This window comes from Petaurus breviceps, unplaced genomic scaffold (genome assembly GCF_028583685.1).
Source record: "Petaurus breviceps papuanus isolate PSGF00001 unplaced genomic scaffold, PetGlider_PUasm1.0 176, whole genome shotgun sequence".
In the NCBI taxonomy this organism is placed as follows: Eukaryota; Metazoa; Chordata; class Mammalia; order Diprotodontia; family Petauridae; genus Petaurus; species Petaurus breviceps.
This window is the reverse complement of record NW_027185771.1, coordinates 26,077,278-26,096,125: the sequence shown is the minus strand read 5'-3', so window position 1 is coordinate 26,096,125 and position 18,848 is coordinate 26,077,278. Positions and strand designations below refer to the sequence as shown.

Sequence of the window (18,848 nt, the reverse complement as noted above, 5' to 3'; positions counted from 1 at the left end):
AGATCAAATCTTCCTGTCTCGTTGAAAATAGAAGTACAGTGTTTACTCACAATGATGAGCCCACTAATGCTTAGAGATATGACTTTTCCATTTCTACCTGGGCTGGTTAGCTCCCTTCCTTTGGCGGCCTAGTTCCATTCTTAGTGAAGGAGTATGATCAGTTTAGTTCACTGATATCCAGAAGGCCCAAGCTGAATAGATCCCCCAGCCTCAGATTGTCTGGTGATAGGGATTACAGGCACATACCACCCCACCTGAAATGACCTATGATTATTTTAAAAAATACTAAAAATGGCCCTTTTAAACAAGTAATCCATTAAAAAAAATTAGCAAACAAACCCTTTATTTTGTGTCAATTACTTAAATACTATGGATTAACCTTTAAGCTATTATCTTAAAAAGCAAGCTTACCCGGCCAACTAGTATTGGTTCAGGTCCAGAAAATTCTTCCAGGACAAACATTTGATTCCAAACCCAGCCTCTCTTGGAGCGGTTCAAAACTCGTTGTTCTTCACTCACAACATTTACTCCCAAACTGGATCCACTTGGTAAAACCTGAGATGGGGCCATTGGAGCCATATAAATATATGGGAGAACAGTAATCCACAAGATTATTAATGGAGTCCAGAGATCCAAGAGCATTTCTGCTAGGCGTTCTGGCATTGTACCCCCAGTTAAGCAAATTGCCACAGAAATGAAACAGTTATTTTGCCTGCCTCCAGCCTTTGGCCATCCAATTCATCATGCGGTACCAAACATTCATTTACAGTTCCACCAGGCGTTTATGGCACAGGAAACATGAATAAAAACCGCTCAGAGTAGAAGACCACAATCCATCAGATTTCCTCGTCATTGAAGACCCCTGCCAAAATAAGGAAAATACTAGCTAAAAATTTATGGAAAAAGTTCACAAGAAGTCACTTACATTCAAAATTGCTTACCTAAAAAATTTAAACTGGCCAATTTAGATGCTTCCCAGTTTCTTCAGGTAAAAGCACTGTTTAATGAATATATGTTGGTATCATATTAATGGAATTTACAAGCATTCACTTTCCACAATGACTTATCATACCATATTATACCATCTTATCCTTTGGAAAGGATCAAACTTTGCCCTACTTAAACCACAACACCTTTTAAAAACTGCTGACAAGTAGAAGCAATGTTTTTTTTTTTCCTCAATAGAGGTCTTCAGGTCAATCCTGGATGACCACTTGTTGGGGAGCATTATAAAAGGGATTATTCATCAATGAACAGCATTTATTAACCATTTCCTTATATGTTAGGCACTGGGGATACAAATTTTAAAAGAGACAGTTTACATGGTCAGACAGAGATTGGATTAGATGACCTCTGAGGCTTTTTTTTAATAACTCCAAAATTCTAATATTCTGAACATGAAGCCTAGGCTTAAAGACCTCCAGTGACATAGAAATAAATCTCCATAGACTAAGAAAGTCAATTGTTGGGCAATTCTAATTATTTTCTTTCTTTATGTTGAGCTAAAATTTTCCTGCTTGTAGCCTCTCCCCAATTCTCATAGTTTTATTCTCTGGGTTCAAGTCAAGTCTAATCTTTTTTCTTCATGAACTGCTTATTAACAAGAACTGTAACAGGGAATTATTTTCATTCCACATTTTTTTAAAGGGAAGACAATCAGTTCAAGATTTTGAAATGAAAACCTCCTTGGATGTTAATGAAACCATTGTAGCCTTATTTCTTCATAAGAATTCAAACATTATTTCCCAATTTTCATGGGAACAATTACCACCATTAGGCAAACTGGACGGAGAGATTGACACTGTCAAAGCAAAAGAAAAATAGTCTGTGATTTCAAGAAAAAAAGAACAAACTCCAAACACAGAAATCTTCTGCTGTTACACACACACACACACACACACACACACACACACACACACACACACACACACATACACACATATACACACACACATTTTAAAAAGTTGCTCCAATTCAGTCTATAAAATGTGACTCTCCACCATGATACTAATAGTGACTGAATAAAATTAGAAAGCTCCCAGAAGAAATTCTATAGTGTCCAGTTTGTACATAGAGATAATCAAGGTCATGCCAGGGCTCCCAAACTAAATGCACAGTTGAGCAGGAGATTTAAATTATGAAAGAAAAAAAAAGCCCTCCTTTGGGAATAAAATATGTTAAAAATGCAGTTTTTCAATTGGGAAGATTCAGAAATGGATGACCAAAATAAAATAAAATAAATAAAATTTAAAAACACATTACTGGAGATGTCAAATTGATTTTTTTTGGCTTACTTTCTATGTGGCAAAAATATATTTCTTTCTCCCTAAGAGTATATATATATATATATATATATATATATATATATATATGTATGTATATATATATTTTTTTTAATAGGACATACAATCAGTCCAGTTTTTAAGAAGAAATCCTACTAGATTGGATTAAATGTGAAAATAATTATTTAGGAAACTATAGGGAACTGGTTGACTCAGGGAATTCATAATGGGATACGGAACCTTTTACTTTTAGGTCACCAGTTCAAATCTGCCCCAGGATTGTAGTGATAGAAAGTCATTACCTTTGGATGAGCTGGTTAGCCACCTATGTGAAAGGAGCTGATTGCTTTAGGACTGATTCTGCTACAAATAAAGGCACTGTCTCTAATTTAACAAGATGACCACTGTAATCACCCCTCTTGTCACTCTACCCATGGGCTTAGAGGTTGAGCTGAAGTACCTTTCACCTCAAAGGGTCAATCTATCCATAAGACTGACATTCTGAGGAGCCTCTAAACATAGCAAACCTTTCATAGAAAAGATAGACTGCTTCCAGGGCTAGCCATCCCACTTTTTTTTTTCCCCCAAACCTGGGAGCCCAAAGCAGAGCTCAGAGAAAATGATTTATTTTTCTGAGAATTGGAAATTTGTAATTCACAATTGACATCCTCTCCTTTCCTTTCAGGTGTTAATTCATAGCTTTGGATTTGCATGTGAACATTCTGCTCCAAGATAGCCATTAATTCTAAACAGGACCAAATGCTCTACAAATTTATTTTTTAAAGGACCAATAGGAAATCCAGAAGAGTTATTTATTTAAAAAGTTACAAAATTTTATCTGTATGTAGGTTTTGATTAAGCTCTGAAGCACAACGATATTCACATACTTATTTGATCCCTAATGTAAATATCAATACCCCCATTTTAAAGATAAGGAAAGTGAGGCTTAAAAAGATTAAATGATTTGGTCCCAGATAGTTAATTGAAGTACAAATAGCTGAGGAGGGATTTGATCTATCAAATCAGGATTGGAAGGGACATTAGAATATTTTTGATTGTTAAATAAAATTAAAGGACCTTAGAATTAATAGACCAACAAATACATACTTAAGCAACTACCTTGTGTTAAGCACACAAAACAGAATATAAGAGGTAATAAGGACCTCACATCATAGAATGGTAGAGCAGGAAAGTATCTTACAATAAAGTATTAAAGAGTGATCTCAGAAAATGAAATGTTAGAATGGGAAGGGATTTTAAAATCCATACAAATGTATAATCAAATAATCTTAATCCTAATCCAGAATATAGAATATTAGATTTAGAAGGTACCTTAGAACATAGAATGTTCTGATATGTATGATAACATGCATGAATAAATAAATGAATGAATGGATAAAAATGTATGAGGGAAGCTATATTCAAAGCACTGTACTAAATGCTGGGGATAAAATTAGACAAGTGGGGCAGTCCTTAATGTAAAGAAGCTCACATTGCAATGGGAGACAATAAACATAGTAGGGTTCAACTGCAAATCATAGATCTAAAAGTCCTTAGGGTGCAGTGGCAAGTCAAATAGTGAAATATTTTCTTTAGTGTCATTTCCATTAATTAAACCTAATCACTTTCAGATATTTGAGTCATTTGAAGGTTCCAGGGACTCTGACATTTGAAGATGTCAGGTCACTTATGCATAGGTTGAATATTTTCCATAAATGTGTAACTCTGTAAGAAGGTAAAATTCTTCCATGACATTGTCTCTGATCCTTGTAGTCAAACTGAAGTTAAAAGGGACCTTAGAATAAAGACTGTGGGTGCTGTAAAAGGTCTGAGATATCATCTAATCCAAGCCCCTCATTTTACAAATAAGGAAACCAAGGACCAGAGATGGTTAGCAAATTTCAAGGATATTCTATGAATTAAGGGTGGGATTAAAACCCAGATCTTTTAATTATAAGTTCAATATTATTTCAATTTTTCTAAGCTGCACAGAGAGGGTGCTTTGGGAAACACATGTGTATACACAATTTTATATACATGTATGCACAAATCCATTTAGAAAAGTTTGAATTTCCTAGCACAAATATCCAGGAATCATTGAAATGGGGAACAGTAAGATAACTTAAGGCCATTTCATCTGAGGTTCCCTAAAAAAAGTGTGTGAGAACACAGTTGTAAATTTCAAAGTCCTTCTAAATAGATTTCTAAATCCAGTTGCTACCATCATGCTTCTGTTTCCACCCTGCATTCCCCAGGGTTTTCTTTGGTAAAGGAGTCACTGCCGTTAGAGTGTCTCCCCATGTAGCCCAGGATCCTTCTGGTTAGTTTCCCTCACATTGCAGTGATTGCAATATATTGAGGAAAATTAGAAAGTGGCTTTCCCTCACAAAAAGTTTGGGGAGTGCTTGATGTAGTTCAAACCTCTCATTTTTACAGATAAAGGAAATTAAGGTTTAAGGGACTTACCCAATAACATACAGCTAGTTTGACTGCACTCCAATGAGAGCTCATGTCCCCTGGCTCACTGGAATCCTTTAACAACTTGGGGCAATCATTTCAATAGTATTTACTCAGTGTAAGTGCTGTCACATTTGGGACTCCATCAGTGACAGTATCTCTCCCATCTGCATTATTTCAAGCACTTGAGGGAATTGCATTGCTAGCTGATGTGACCTCATTCCCACACATACCATCATAGCAAAGAAGAGCTTGACTTTCAAGAATTGAGGCTGAGCTGTTAAGAAAGATAAGATTTAATAGTGACAATTACAACCTCCCAGAATGTCAGAGCCGGAAAGACTCTGGAGAGATCATCTAGTTCAGCCCTCTGATTTTAAAGGTGAAGAAACTGAGGCTGAAAAAGGAAAGAGGACTAAAACCTCCTCATTATATAGATGAAGAAATTGAAGTTTAGAGACAGGCAGTGACTCCAACCTACTCATTTCTTAGATGAAGAAACTGAGGTCCAAGCATCTTGTCCAAGTTAATATATACAGCAGAGGCCCAATAAGCATCAGAGATGACAGACCTGAAAGAGATGTCCAATCATATAGCTGAGGGAAATGGACTAAGCCATTTTACCTCCACCTGGACCTTAATTCCATGCTATGAAACATGAGGATGTCAGATTAAATGACACACAGTGGACTTTTTGACTTAAAATTTGGCTTTATGAAGTCTTCTTACACTTTCTCCAGCCCCACAAAGCCATTTTTTTTGTTTTTTCATTTATTTATTTGTTTGTTTTGTTTTTGTAAACAATTTTCAAAAAATGCTATTTAATGCTTCGGGCTATTAGATGATAGTCTTGCATAGTTTCATAAGAGATGACAAATTGCTAAAGGTCTGTTACAAGAATTTATAAAGTTTCTAAGAAGCAGTTGAACATACAAACTGCTTACCTATACTCAATGAGAAATAAATTGAGTAAGGTCATAAAAGCTTGGTGGAAAAAAAATCAATTTAATTTTAGATTTTCCAACCACAATATGTCTGTCTGGCCAAGTAATCCACTTTATTATAATGCTGCAACATTGATTCACACCCCAATAGTGAAAGAAGTAGATTATACAGTCTCTCCGGAATTCCTACACAGTGGGATGTATTTAGATTTCACTTTAAAAATTTCTTCCTCTCCAGAGCAATTTACTGTGAATCCAATTCTCCCTTCATTACTATTTTGTAGATACTTTTTATTACAGGCTCCTGCTAAGTCTGCTGACCCCAACATTTTGTTAAGGTGAATTTAGTCAATTCTTGATTGTTTGTGCAGTTATGTAAAAATATTGGCCCATTAACTTCGCAAACAATGTGAATTAGAGACTCAAATCTATTAAACTCTAAAGTCTAAACCAGATTTCTATAGGTACTTCAAAACTTAATACATTAAATTATTACAGGTGACAGCAAATTATGCTTTTATTAGAGATTATTGACCACGTTTCACAGAGAATATGAAAGCTGGACTTCAGAAGCTGCTTAGTCTGACCAGTACATGGAGTGGAATTCCCTTTCTACAACATCCTTGACAGGTTATGATCCAGACTCCCCTTGGAGACCCTCAGTGATAGTGATTCTTACCCCCTCCTTCACTTCTCTCAGTGGAGGAACCATTTTTCTTTTCAACAGATTTAATTGTATGTCTAACCCAAATCAGCCTCTAAAATTTAGACCCACTGCTTCTAGTTGTGCCATTATTGATGAAACATAACGAATCTAACCCCTTTTCACATTACAGACTATAAATATTTCAAGATTTTAAATACTTAAATCCATTCTCCGTCTGCTCTTGTCCTGATTGAATGAAGCCAGTTCTTTGTTTTGTATGATCTCTAATCGCTTTACCAGGTTGACCATTCCACTGGCATACAATTCTGAAGTTAATTTTTATTCCTGAAATGTGGCACCCTAAACGGAATAAAAACCCTCAGACTGAAGCAGCAATTAGGACAGTGAGGAAAGCACTACATACGGAATAGAAGATCCGGGTTCAGATCCTACCTCCAATGACTAGTGCCTGTGTGAACTTGGGAGATTGTTTTTAACTTCCACTAAATCAGTTTTCTCACCTATTAAGTGATGGAATTGATCTTGAGGACCTCTGATGTCCCTGTGACTCTCAACCTCTGCTACTAAGATTTGGTCTGGTTGAGGCAAAGTACAATGGAGCAATCACTGTTATTCTCCCTACACCCTGTTTCTAGTAATGCAGTAGAAGATTGCATTAACTTTTTTTTTATTTCCTGTCATAAAGAGAATTTTATGTCAATGGTTCCTTAAATAAAAATACTGCTATTCCTTCACAGCCCAGCCCTCTCCCAAAGACCCATCCAGCATACCATTTCTTTTTATCTTGTTATCATCTATAGAAACACATGCAAAACCCACTTTCTTCTATACTATCATTGATCTTCACATTCCTGTAGGGGGAAAAGAATTCCCTTTGTCTTCTCAGAAGGGAAGAGGAGTGCAATTCATAATCTCTGGACTCCTCATGAGACTTTGAGATCTTGGAAACTGTCTGTATTTGTTTTCTTGATCATAAAATGGGAGTAAAAAAAAATAATAACTCCCTGACAGGGCTGTTGTGAGGACCAAATGAGATAATATTTGAAAAGTACTTAGCACATAGTAGGTGATTAATAAATGCTGCCTTCCTTCCTCCCTAATATTTTTAAAGAGCTTGACATATATAGGTGTTTAATAAATGTTTTTTTCTTCCTTCTTTTTCTCTTCCTTTCCTTCTCCTCCCTTTCTTCTTTCTTTCCTCCTTTCTCATCTTCCTTCCTTCCTCCCTTTTTTCCTGCCTTCTCTTCTTCTTTCCTCCCTTCCTCCCTCCCTCCTTTCATGAGGAAAATGAGACTTTATTGACTTGCCCAAGGAAAGAATGAAGGAAGGGAGAAAGGGAAAGCAACCATGTCAGGGAGATGCTGCTTTTTTACTCCTATGTTATGGCCAAGAAAAGAAATACAGATAGTTTCCAAGATCACAAAGTTAGAAGTGATCACCATTGCCTCCTTCCCTTTCTCCCTTCCTTCTTCCCTTCCTTGCTTCCTTCTCTGGGAAACTCAGTAAAGTCTCATTTTGCTCAAATGATCTATTCTACAAGACAGTTCTGTGGAAAATGTTGTGTAAACCTTATGATGCTCGAGAAATTTGTTTTGTTGTTGTTGTTGTTAATATCAGAAAACTGAGAATTGTGTTCTTGCTTGCCTTTGGCTTACTGAAGTATACCAGTGTCCCTTTTGAGAACCCTTGGCGATTTCTCCTCTCACCATCGTTGGTTGTACTAACAATAAAACTTGGGCTAGTTTCATGTTGGCTTTTTTTTCCTCTCCACCCCCTCTCATACTGTACTGCCTTTCTCCACAACTGCTATATTCTTTTCAAATCTGTAATTTTTATTAGAGTTAGAAACAATCTCCTTTTGCCCCTAGATGTATCACTCTCCCTAAAGAAGTAAATTCTTCTAACTCATGCTTCTAACTCATGAACTCACAATGTTGTCTGACGTACTTTATAAATTCTTTTAGTCCCCTCAGCTTGTGTTCTGCACTTGATATTTGATGCTCAAATATCTTTTCAAAGATAGTTTGACTCTTCACAATCATAGTACAAAACTCAAAAGCATAGCTCCAAATCAGTATAAATGACTACATTTTCCACCTAAATGCCTCAAGCAACCAGCACCTGGAAGACTGTTCTTACATTTAACAGTCTTTAATTCAGTTAATTAGTTTAACCAAGTCCTTTTTTTATTACAATCTTGATCTTACTGCCTACTTTCTATTAGGTATAAATCTATGTGAGGGAACATTATATAATAAATGAAACTCCATATATATAATTTTACATATAAATATAGTCTATATATTATTAATATTTTAATTATAATTGTTATTAAGAGTCAACTCAATAATTATTAAATAATTAACATAATATTTGGATTATTAATTATCATAATTACATAATAATACACTGTAGATGTTTATGCACACATATTTATGTGCACATATTATGCACACATTTTATTTAAATAGCACCTACTATATTCCAGATACTGTGCTAAATGCTTTACAAATATTATATTATTTGATCTTCACAACAAATTTGCAAAGTAAGTACTATATTACAAACTCCATTTTACAGAAGGGCAAACTGAGGCAAATAGAAGCTGAGTGACATGCTCAAGGTCACAAAACTAGTAAGTGTCTGAAGCTGGATTGGAACTCAAGTCTTCTGACTCTGGGATATGCACTCTATCCATTGTACCACCTAAATGACCCTTGTGCTTATGTATGTGTATATAGTAATCCAAAATGAATCTAAAAAAATAAATAGCATTTTATGCATATTTGGATTACATTTCTTAAAGAATTTGACTAAATTGATGACTTAAAGAAAGTTAGCCAGCATTACAATGATTTACAACATATCTGGAGTTCTGTATATTCATCTAATTTCTTAGTCTCTACTCTTTCTACAAGTCTTAGTACATCCATAGCTTCTTTTGGTCAGAAGAAAGATACATATACTATTGTTTTATTATTTAGACTATTCATTTTAAATTGACTATAAAAACTAGGACATAAATTCTAGATTGGTAATAATTTCTATCATTTCTATTTGAGAGTCAAATTATGTGATCCTGGGCAAGTCATTTTACTTATCTGGAGTTCGTTTCCTTTTCCTTCTCTCTTTCTTTCCACTCTCTCTTCTTTCTCTTTTATTTCTTTAATTATCTATTTATTTACTTATTTTTTTTCAAAATAAGTAGATTAAATTATGTAACTTCCAATGGCCTTTCCAGGTCTAATGTATATATTACAAAGGCCCCTGTAGATCTAGCTCAAAACGCCCTGTGTTATAATATTCTAAATTCTAAAATTCTTTCCAGTTCTAGTATTCTTTGATACAACAAATCAATATATTTGTCTTATTTTTGTGTGTGTGGAGATTACTGCAATTTCCCTAAACATTAAAATGTAATATATAGATATTACGTCCAGGTAATAATCACACACATGCACCTTAGAATTTGAAAAGGTCTTTATATATGTTATATTGGTTGAGCCCCTCAATAATACTATGAGGTGATTACCATAGATATTATCATCTTCATTTTATAGATGAATACATAGAGACTCAAAAAGCAATTTGTCCAGAGACATGGGATTTGAACCCAGGGTTTTCTGACCCCAAGTGCAATGCTCTCTCTGCTATGTCACACCACCTCTTAAGGGAAAACTTAATGGCAAAAAAGTGAACAGGTTCTGTGGGTATCATAAGCAGAGGTTTAGTATATGGTACTTATCTTCTAAAGAATTCAGCATTCTTTTAGAATTTAATTAATTTTATTCTAGTAGCACTTTTGGGTGACAGAAGTCAGAACTATGGCATTACTTCCTTTTGTCCCAGAGGCAGATGGGAGTAGTAGATAGGGATCCTTTCCCACCTTTCTGCCCTTTTTACACTTTTCTCCCCTGCAGGTATTCTGATCCAGTGTTACCAGTCTCCTTGCTGTTCCTCACACACAAAACTCAATCTCTGCACTCTGAGCATTTTCACTGACTCTTCCCCATGCCTGCAACAATCTTGCTCTCTTCATCTCTGCCTCCTGGCTTCCTTCAAGCCTCATCTGAAGTCCTACTTCTGCAAGAAGCTTTTCCCAGCCCTCTTTAATCTTAGTGCCTCTCCTCTGAGATTATCCCCAACATATTCTGTATATATATATTAATTGTATGGAGTGTTTTCATATTGTCTTCCCCATTAGACTCTGAGCTTAATTTGAGCAGGGACTTTCTTTTGACTTTTTTTCATATCCCTGGTGCTTATCAGCTCAGTGTCTGGTATGTAATAAGCATTGAATAAACACTAATTGACTGACAGAGAGTCAGTCTAAAAGTCAGAAAGACACTTGATACATACTAGGTATCTGACCCTGGACAAGTTGTTTAAGCTCTCTGTGGTTTAGGCCATTTTTTAAGTCTCTAAGCTGCAGAAAAAGTACTGAGCTGCACTTATAAAAGGCATTACCTCACCTGGAATTTCCCTACATTGATAAAATTATAGTTTCATTCATTATTCTTATCAATATTAAACCTATGCAAGTCAGTTAAATTACTTATCCTGGGTCAAAGAGTCAGATACTGAGCTTGAAATGAAGAACAAACTTCTAATATAATGAGTTAGCACCTTCATTATTAAGTAATGTTGGCTAGTTACTATCCTTATAAACATCTTACCTATAATTCCTTTCCTTAAAAAAAAAATATTGCTAGTTCAAAAAAAATTCCACCTACTTATTCTGGCAAACTATAGGAAAAATTATAGGTGTATCATTTGTCAAAAATAATATTGAGATATCACACATAAAACTCTCATCACAAAGAGAAAGAAATTTGCTTGGAGAGATTCTAAAACAGTATTTTATCTTCTCATAGGAATCATGTTAATGAAACACTATCAAGACCTCCGAGGGTGTGTTTGCACCTCCCATCAAAATACCTATAAATGGAATCATCTCAAGGGGGAAAATATCCCTGCTTTAAAGATGGAAAAAAAAACCCAGACACAGAGATGTTAAGTGATTTTATCCAAGGTACACAGCTACACTTTCATAGAAAAAGGAAAAGACCCAGCATTTCTCCTCCAAGCTGAAATTTACAGATAGAAAATCACCTTCTTTCCTATTTGTAGCTGTCCTATGAGTGAACTGCAACATAATTCCATTTCACATCTTGCATACTAAAAGGATTATAGAGATTACTTTGTCTGAATGAAAAGAACGATTCTCTTATTGAACCTAATGTGTCATTCCACTTGCCCTTGTCTCCCCCATAAATTCATCTTGCATTATTTTTGAACACTTTTTATACTGTTGATGTTTAGGCATATTAAAAAAATTGCACAATAAACTTTATATTTACTTATTTACCTACAAAGAAAAAAAATATATGAAAACAAGTTCTCTAGTGATAGTTGCAAATCATAATAAAGCATTCACGCTATAGAAATAACCAGAACAAAATCATAGGTTGCATTGATGTTCAAACATCTTTAAGCTATTTTTAAAAAGAAAAAAATAAAACCACACCTTAGAGGACTGAGAAGTTTGTTTTTGTTCTTATTTTTGTTTGATTTTTTGGTGTTTTAGGGATAGTTCTGCTGATTTAGATCAATGCCCAATAACATAACAGATTCCAGAAACCTTAAGCTTTTAGCTCATATATGTACAGACAAAGTAAACTCTTTTTTGTTGAAGATAAAAAAGGGGGGAAGAGGAGGTAGTAGAGGAAGCTAACACAGAAGACATTGTCATGAAAAGAAAAATCAGTCATGTCTCAAGTTTGGTTTCTCTTATACACTGAGGTAAAGGTACGTCATTTTTATTTTTGCCAAATGTAGCTTGGGACCACACACATGCAGTTCAATGTCCTCTATGTCAGTCTAGTCTCTGAGATCTATTTACTTTTAGAACGCTCTATCTGGATTATGTAATTGTAAAATTCCCATTCCACCTTTAAAGGGATAGAGACGGGTTTGGGGAATAAGAGGGTGAAATTAATTGCATGTAAGATGAGTACAACAAACAAACATTAGCAAGTTATATGGAGAGGAAAAACATATCCATGGAGTTAGAAAAATCTAGCATGGAAAAACTCCCAAAGTTTCCCTAGTTGAGTTGGAGGTTATTGGATGTTCCTGAGCTACTAAGAAAGGGAAAGTAATGGTTATCTATACCAATCTGTTGATGGGTTACCAACTCCTTTTTCAATATCTGAAATTTCCTTCCCAGAAAATTATTTGCTTGCTTAGAAGCAACTTATATTGAAAATGAAATTATATTTCTCTGCCTACATATATAACATGGACATAAGGCAAGTCAAAATCAATTGACAAGAATGTTGTTTATGGCTTGAAACTACATGTGGCCTTTTACTCTGAAAACAAAAGCTCCTGTGTCACCAAAAGGAAATCTTAATGGCAACAGTTTGGGGCCACACAATGGTTGTGAAGATTTAGTTGGCAGCAACATATAGGGGAAGTAACTAAATGGCATCCCTTAAACTTATTTCTTTTCTGACCTTTTGAAGTTGCCAGGTTCAACTAATTTTCTCTCCTTGGTTATATTCGAAACAGGATCCCAGAGGCAGGAGCCCACAGTTCAAAAGCAATATAGTTCTCGTGGTAACTTTCACTGAGAATGAAATGATAAAGGGCTAACAACCTTTTGGCTAATTAAACCCCAGTACTCCAAAGGTGGCGTCATCTCAAAATCAGGCTTGCTTTTTATCCCCACCCCTCCCCAAACAGGCACTTATTTGCTAGAGCAGATCTGCAATCTTCCTGGTGCTTCTAGGTAATCCTAATTTTCTGAGCTTGCCTTGAGTTACAAAAACAATAAAAGGTCATCTTACTTAGGCAGGCATAATGGCAAAGAAGGTCAGATAAAATCTAGGATGCAAATCACTAAAGGAATAAGGGAATCATCCAATCATGTTTTCAAGGAATTGGTTAGAGATAGATGGATAGATAGATTGGTGGATGGATACATGATAGACAATAGGCAGATAGCTAGCTAGCTAGATGATACACAGAGCTAGATGATAGATAGATAGATAGACAGACAGACAGACAGAAGACTGATAGAGATAGATGATAGTGAAAAAGATCACAGACAGGCAGATGGAAAGAGACTCATAGACAGATGAATAGATGGACAGACAGACAGACAGACAGACAGATAGATAGATAGATAGACAGACAGAAGACTGATAGACAGAGATAGATGATAGTGAAAAGATCATAGAGACAGACAGGCAGATGGAAAGAGACTCATAGACAGATAGTTGGATAGATAGATAGACAGACAGATGGATGGATGGATGGATGGATGGATGGATGGATGGATGGATGGATGGATGGATCCCTGCTACCCCTTTTAAGCAATAGCACTGAAAACAGCAGTTCTTCAAAGGTTTCTTTCCCTTCAAGATTCAGAAACAAAGTGAATCTCTTCCAGGGGAGCATGAAAGTGCAGAGGGATATGTCTGTTTTCCTCCCCTCCTGACATACTTAACTTTTGACAAAATGGAAAGTGGCTAAAGTGCATATTTGGAGCCCTCAGTGAGCACAATATTTTCCAAAGGAAGCCTTACAAACTCCAATTGGACCAGTAATTGCAAAGCTACTATGCTTACGACTTTGCCTCCATTTGTCAAACTAAAAACTATGTTGAAGGCCTGGGAAAGAATAGTGAAAATGTAAATTTGAATGTCATTTTTTTCTGGGCACAACCAAAGCTTTGAAAGGCTAAATTTCCTCAAATAGGTATATGGATAAAGCTGCAAGCTATGCTACCTTTTCTATGGCAACAAGGCATAGGAAAATGAGGACCATTAAGGGGAAAAAAAACTTTCCATTCACTACAATCAGAATATATTGATACAGGCTTGAAAATCAGGGATGAAGATTTACTTTGTCATTTGAATTGGACTCCTCTTCCTCAACAGCAAAAGCATACTTACCTTGAAAGTCCCAGCAGTCAAGAACAATTTCCTTAGGTGAATCATTGTATATGTTTCTAAAGGTGAAGGTATTTCTTTGCTGCAATAATGAATGCTATAGGCTGGGAAGTCCAAATCCTAAAAAGTTGGTGTGTAGTCTAAGATGAAAGACTATATGGTTTATATGTGGTAAACAGCTCTCTATAGAGGCATCCTGTTGTAAGAGAAAGGTCTATATGTGGGGCCAGATCATCTGGGTTTAGGTCCTGATTTTAAAGCTTATCAGCTATATTAAAATGGGCAATGCATTTTCCCTCTCTGAATCTCAGTTTCCTCATCTATAAAATGGAGATAATAATAATAATAATAATAATAATGTTGAAAATCTACCTCACAAGGCCATGGAGGGGCAAAGGCTTTGGAAACTTCAGAGTGCGATATGAATTTCAAATACTGTCATGTATGTCCCCACCTTTCATACAATTCTCCTTCAGATTAAGTTGCCTCATTGAACCAATCATGATTTTTAGTTTCTCTCTGCACTTATCAGATACTTAATGCATGTTCAACCATTAATCCCTGAGGAGCTGTTCTAGATAAATATTATTTCTTCACAGCACTACAATAGACCAACTAACATAAAGTTACTTTTGGGGGGGGGGTGGAAGTGTTTCCCTTCATAGATGATGTTTAAGTACATAAGTAGAGTTGCCATCCTGCTATCAGCACTTTTTAAGATTATATTCTCACAAGTTTTCAAGGGTTTAGTGGGTATATGCCCCTAATATTAAAAAATGAATAAAAAAAGTTTTGCAGTGTCTGTGTGGAGAATTAAAGCCCTGAAACTAAGGCTAATTACATAAAGGTCTTTTACTATGTTCACAATTCAACCTAGAGTAAGATCATTGATGGTGGAAAAGCCCATAATGCAGAGTCGATCACTCTGATGTATTCACCTGGAATTGGTTACAGTTCCACAGAACATTAACTATAGCATGACTGTTATAACTCAAAGAAGTTCAACTCATTCATAAATTGTTAGAGGTTGTATTTCCTTTTCTTGTCATAAAATACAAAGAAGTAATTTTAAATGTTAACAGGGCTACTCCGACAATCCTTCCATAGGTATTAAGGAACAAGAATAGTGAAGATACAATGGTATGCTAGGCATGCAATAACCAGAGACAGAGGCTGAGGATTCCTTTTCAGATTGTTATAATGGGGTTTTTCCTCACTTCTCTCCTTCCAAACTCCCCCCATCCTTCTCACCAAGGTCAAAATGATTTAATATCCCTGATCTTTTCAACATGAAGAACCTGTGGGCTAAGGGGCTTCAGACCCAAAGAAATAGAATGTCAGAGTGAAACTGCTGTGTTTTAGACATCTTGCTAAATTAGGGATTTCCCCCAAATTTCTTTCTCCTCCAGGTATCAGGGAGGTTAGGTGGAAGGGAGGAATGCTAGTTGTCTGATTATTAAGGGACAAGCACTTTCAGAAAATAACAGCTTTCGCAGAGTATCTTTTAATCTATCAATCTTTTCAATACACTCCCCCAAAAAATTCTAAATGAGATCCTTGAAAACCCTTTGTGCTGTATTTAAGCCCAGAGATGGGGCACAGTTCACTAAATGAATGACCAGGCAAAAATTCCAGCTGTGTTTAGAATAGAAGGCTATGGCTCATTTTACATTCAGTGAGGTACAGCCTTGAGCTTGAATGGAGAGACAATCCTATACTTGAATATTGCCTAAATATCTATTTCCCACCTATAGTTTTTCAGTTGAAAATCTCCTATCATAAAGCCTAGAGATGAGGCTATGTAGCCACTTAGAAAGCATCCTATGTGTTGGGAAAGATGAGGCTCCTGGATTGCAAGATATATAGATATATATGTATATATATATATACATACATATATATATATATATATATATATATCAGCTCTTGACTTAACAGCTATCTGAGGTTTGGATTACTTTAGGGTGTCTGAATACACAGATATGCATACATAGGTACATGCACACATGCATACATCTTAATTTTCCAACCTGGCTTAACTTCAGATAATTCCATCTAAAACAACCTTTTACTGGTTAGCCAGTCTCGGGAAATGGACTGTGAATCTGATTGTGTGGACATCTCCTCAAATGTCAGTCACATGGAGGTATTTCTGATCGTTGCTATTCAGGGAGAAACTCTTTCAGAATCTTCACAAGAGGATGATAAAGTTGAAAGCCTCCTTTGTCCATTGCTCCCTTCATTGTCAGCTATATCCTTTAATTGGCACTAAAGTGAGCAGCTGCCAGCTTGCTTTTCCATTAAGGACTAATGTTGTACGTTTGCAACAATAAACAATTAATGTTGTTTGATTTCTTACATTCAGCAACCCAAGCAAACATCTGGCATCCATACCCCATGGATGCAAATGGTTAGTCATTTATGTGCCTATCCACTCGCCAATGGTTCGCTCTAGTCAAAGTTATAGGTCTGTGACTACCTTGTAAGGGAGAAGAGGGGAGGTAGCTTTAATTCTGGGAAGGGGAGAGAAGTCTTGGGTACCTGTTGGTATCCGTGTTGGTTGCACGTTTTCTCTGTCTCTCAGCCTTGGCTTTAATACTGTAGATATGGGCTCCATTGTACTAAACCTGTTACACACACTCAGCGTGCACACACTGGCATACATATACATACATACACATATGCAGGAAAACACCCACAAAAAAGCGCCCCCTTTTCTAAATCGTGGAGGGGGCTATGGCTCACTCCAAACCTTCGCTAGCTCCCCCTGGCAGAGAGCTCTCTCTGGGAGGAAGCCCTCGAGTAGCCCCTGGGTTTCCCTTGAAGTAGAAGGCTGGTGCGGCTCCAGGCTCAGACGGGCTCGGAGGTTAGCTCCCCAAGTCGCCGCAGAGCTCTAACGCGCTCCAGCCGGAATGCAAGGATGCCCGCTGGCCACTAGCTCTCTCTCCACCCACCCACCCCCTCCCCAATCTCTGCAGGGGGCTGCGCCTTTCTAGCCCTGAGGGGCTGGCCCTACCCTGGCGGAGATAGTGCCTGAGTGCGCCCTAAGGTAGGGGCAGCCGGCGGCGTGACCCTGGCTTTGGCACTGCGCTGCCTTGGGGAATCCGGAGCTGAGCCCAGATCACAGCCCTGGGGAGAGAAAGAAGTAGCTGTAGATGAGGATGCAATGGGGAAATACCTAGGCTGAGGTGTGAAGCGGGATAGATAAGCTATTTTCTCTTTCAAGGCACTGGGGTGATGTTTTAACCCGCTAGCCTGCAGGTCTGCGGTCAAAATGATAAAAGGAGCTGGGCTCCCTTACTCTAGCCCGGGCGCCCGCGCTGGGGAACGCCGCCAAGTTTCAGGTGGGCACCGCGTCTCCCCACGAGTCTCGGGCACGGGAGCGGGGATGCCACTTGTGGGAAAACCCCGCTCCTCAGACGACTTCCATCCGCAGCTTCCCTTCCAGCCCCGGCCAGCGGCTCGCCTCTGCTGCAGGTTTACTCACCTCCCGGGGAAGTAAGTAGGAACAGTATCTGCCGTAGACAGAGGGATAGTTGGAGGGGTTGGTGTAGGGGCTTCCCCTCTCTTGCCTCCTCTGCTTCTTGTCTCCCAGTGATTCCATAGCCGGCTGCTGAGTGCTTTCTATTCTCTGCACGGGAATGGCAATGCATGGCAATGCGTGGCTGCAGCCCCTGTGTGTACCAAGGAAAGCACCCCGAGGTGTCTAGGACTAAATAAGAAAGCCAACAGAAACGGGGTAGGTTGGGGGTGCCGGGCATCCGGAAAGACAAAACTCCTTCTGATCCTCCTGCGGAAACCGATCGGAAAACCCGACTGGCAGCAGCTCTGTGACATCTCCATTAATCAGGGATTTTTAGAGAATGCGAATGAATGAGCCTGGAAATTTCAGCCTAGAGCCCCTGTTTCTTGACTAGGGGACATATTCTAAGGGAAGTAGCCTGTAAAGCCTGTAACCCTGCATAAGGTCCAGGAAGTAACACGAAAAGAGCAGAAAAGGAAGATTCTCCTCCTATCCCCTGTGCCCCTTCCCTCCTCCCAGATATGGGGAAAAAGAAGAAAATAATACTTACTCTTACAGGGACCCGAGATGACTGATGACACCCAGTTCACGAATGGACGCGCTGGTTCGGCTTCTGAGAGAAGAGAATATTGTCCAGCCCCCGAAGGATGGTCAGACTCCTCCGGATTTCTCTCATGCCTTTTGATGCCGATGATGTTGGAGGAGAGGCTGGGTACTTCCACTCTTAGGTTGCTGAGCCCGCAGAGTAAAGTGCAGTTTAGTATTGCTCCCTTTGCTCAAATCAGTGGTGGTGGCCGCGGCAGCAGAGCTCCAAGGAAGCGGGGATATTCCAAATAAATCCACTAATTCAGGGTCTGAGCGTTCCAGCGCGCGGGCCGGCCTGCCTGCCTGCCTTCCTGCCTGCCAAATGTAACTGTGAAGTGATGTGGAAAAGTGAGCAGGGAGCCTCCCCTGACAGCTCTTATTGGGCTGATCTCGGAGGCAGGTCTACCGCTTGGAAATTCATGTAAGCAGCCC

General features: G+C 37.9%; 1 protein-coding gene across 1 annotated transcript in view; it reads right to left on the bottom strand.

Annotated features, from left to right (window-relative positions):
• CDH8 (cadherin 8) overlaps positions 1–18,760 on the bottom strand; it is a 527,584-nt gene extending 508,824 nt beyond the window's left edge. Inside the window, exons 1-2 of the mRNA XM_069085836.1 lie at positions 18,382–18,760; positions 412–862 (exon numbers count right to left, since the gene is read on the bottom strand). Of these exons, the coding sequence (XP_068941937.1) occupies positions 412–663 (252 nt within the window). The 5' untranslated portion in view covers positions 664–862; positions 18,382–18,760. The remainder of the gene's footprint in view (positions 1–411; positions 863–18,381) is intronic.
• Between the last annotated feature and the right edge of the window lie 88 nt (positions 18,761–18,848).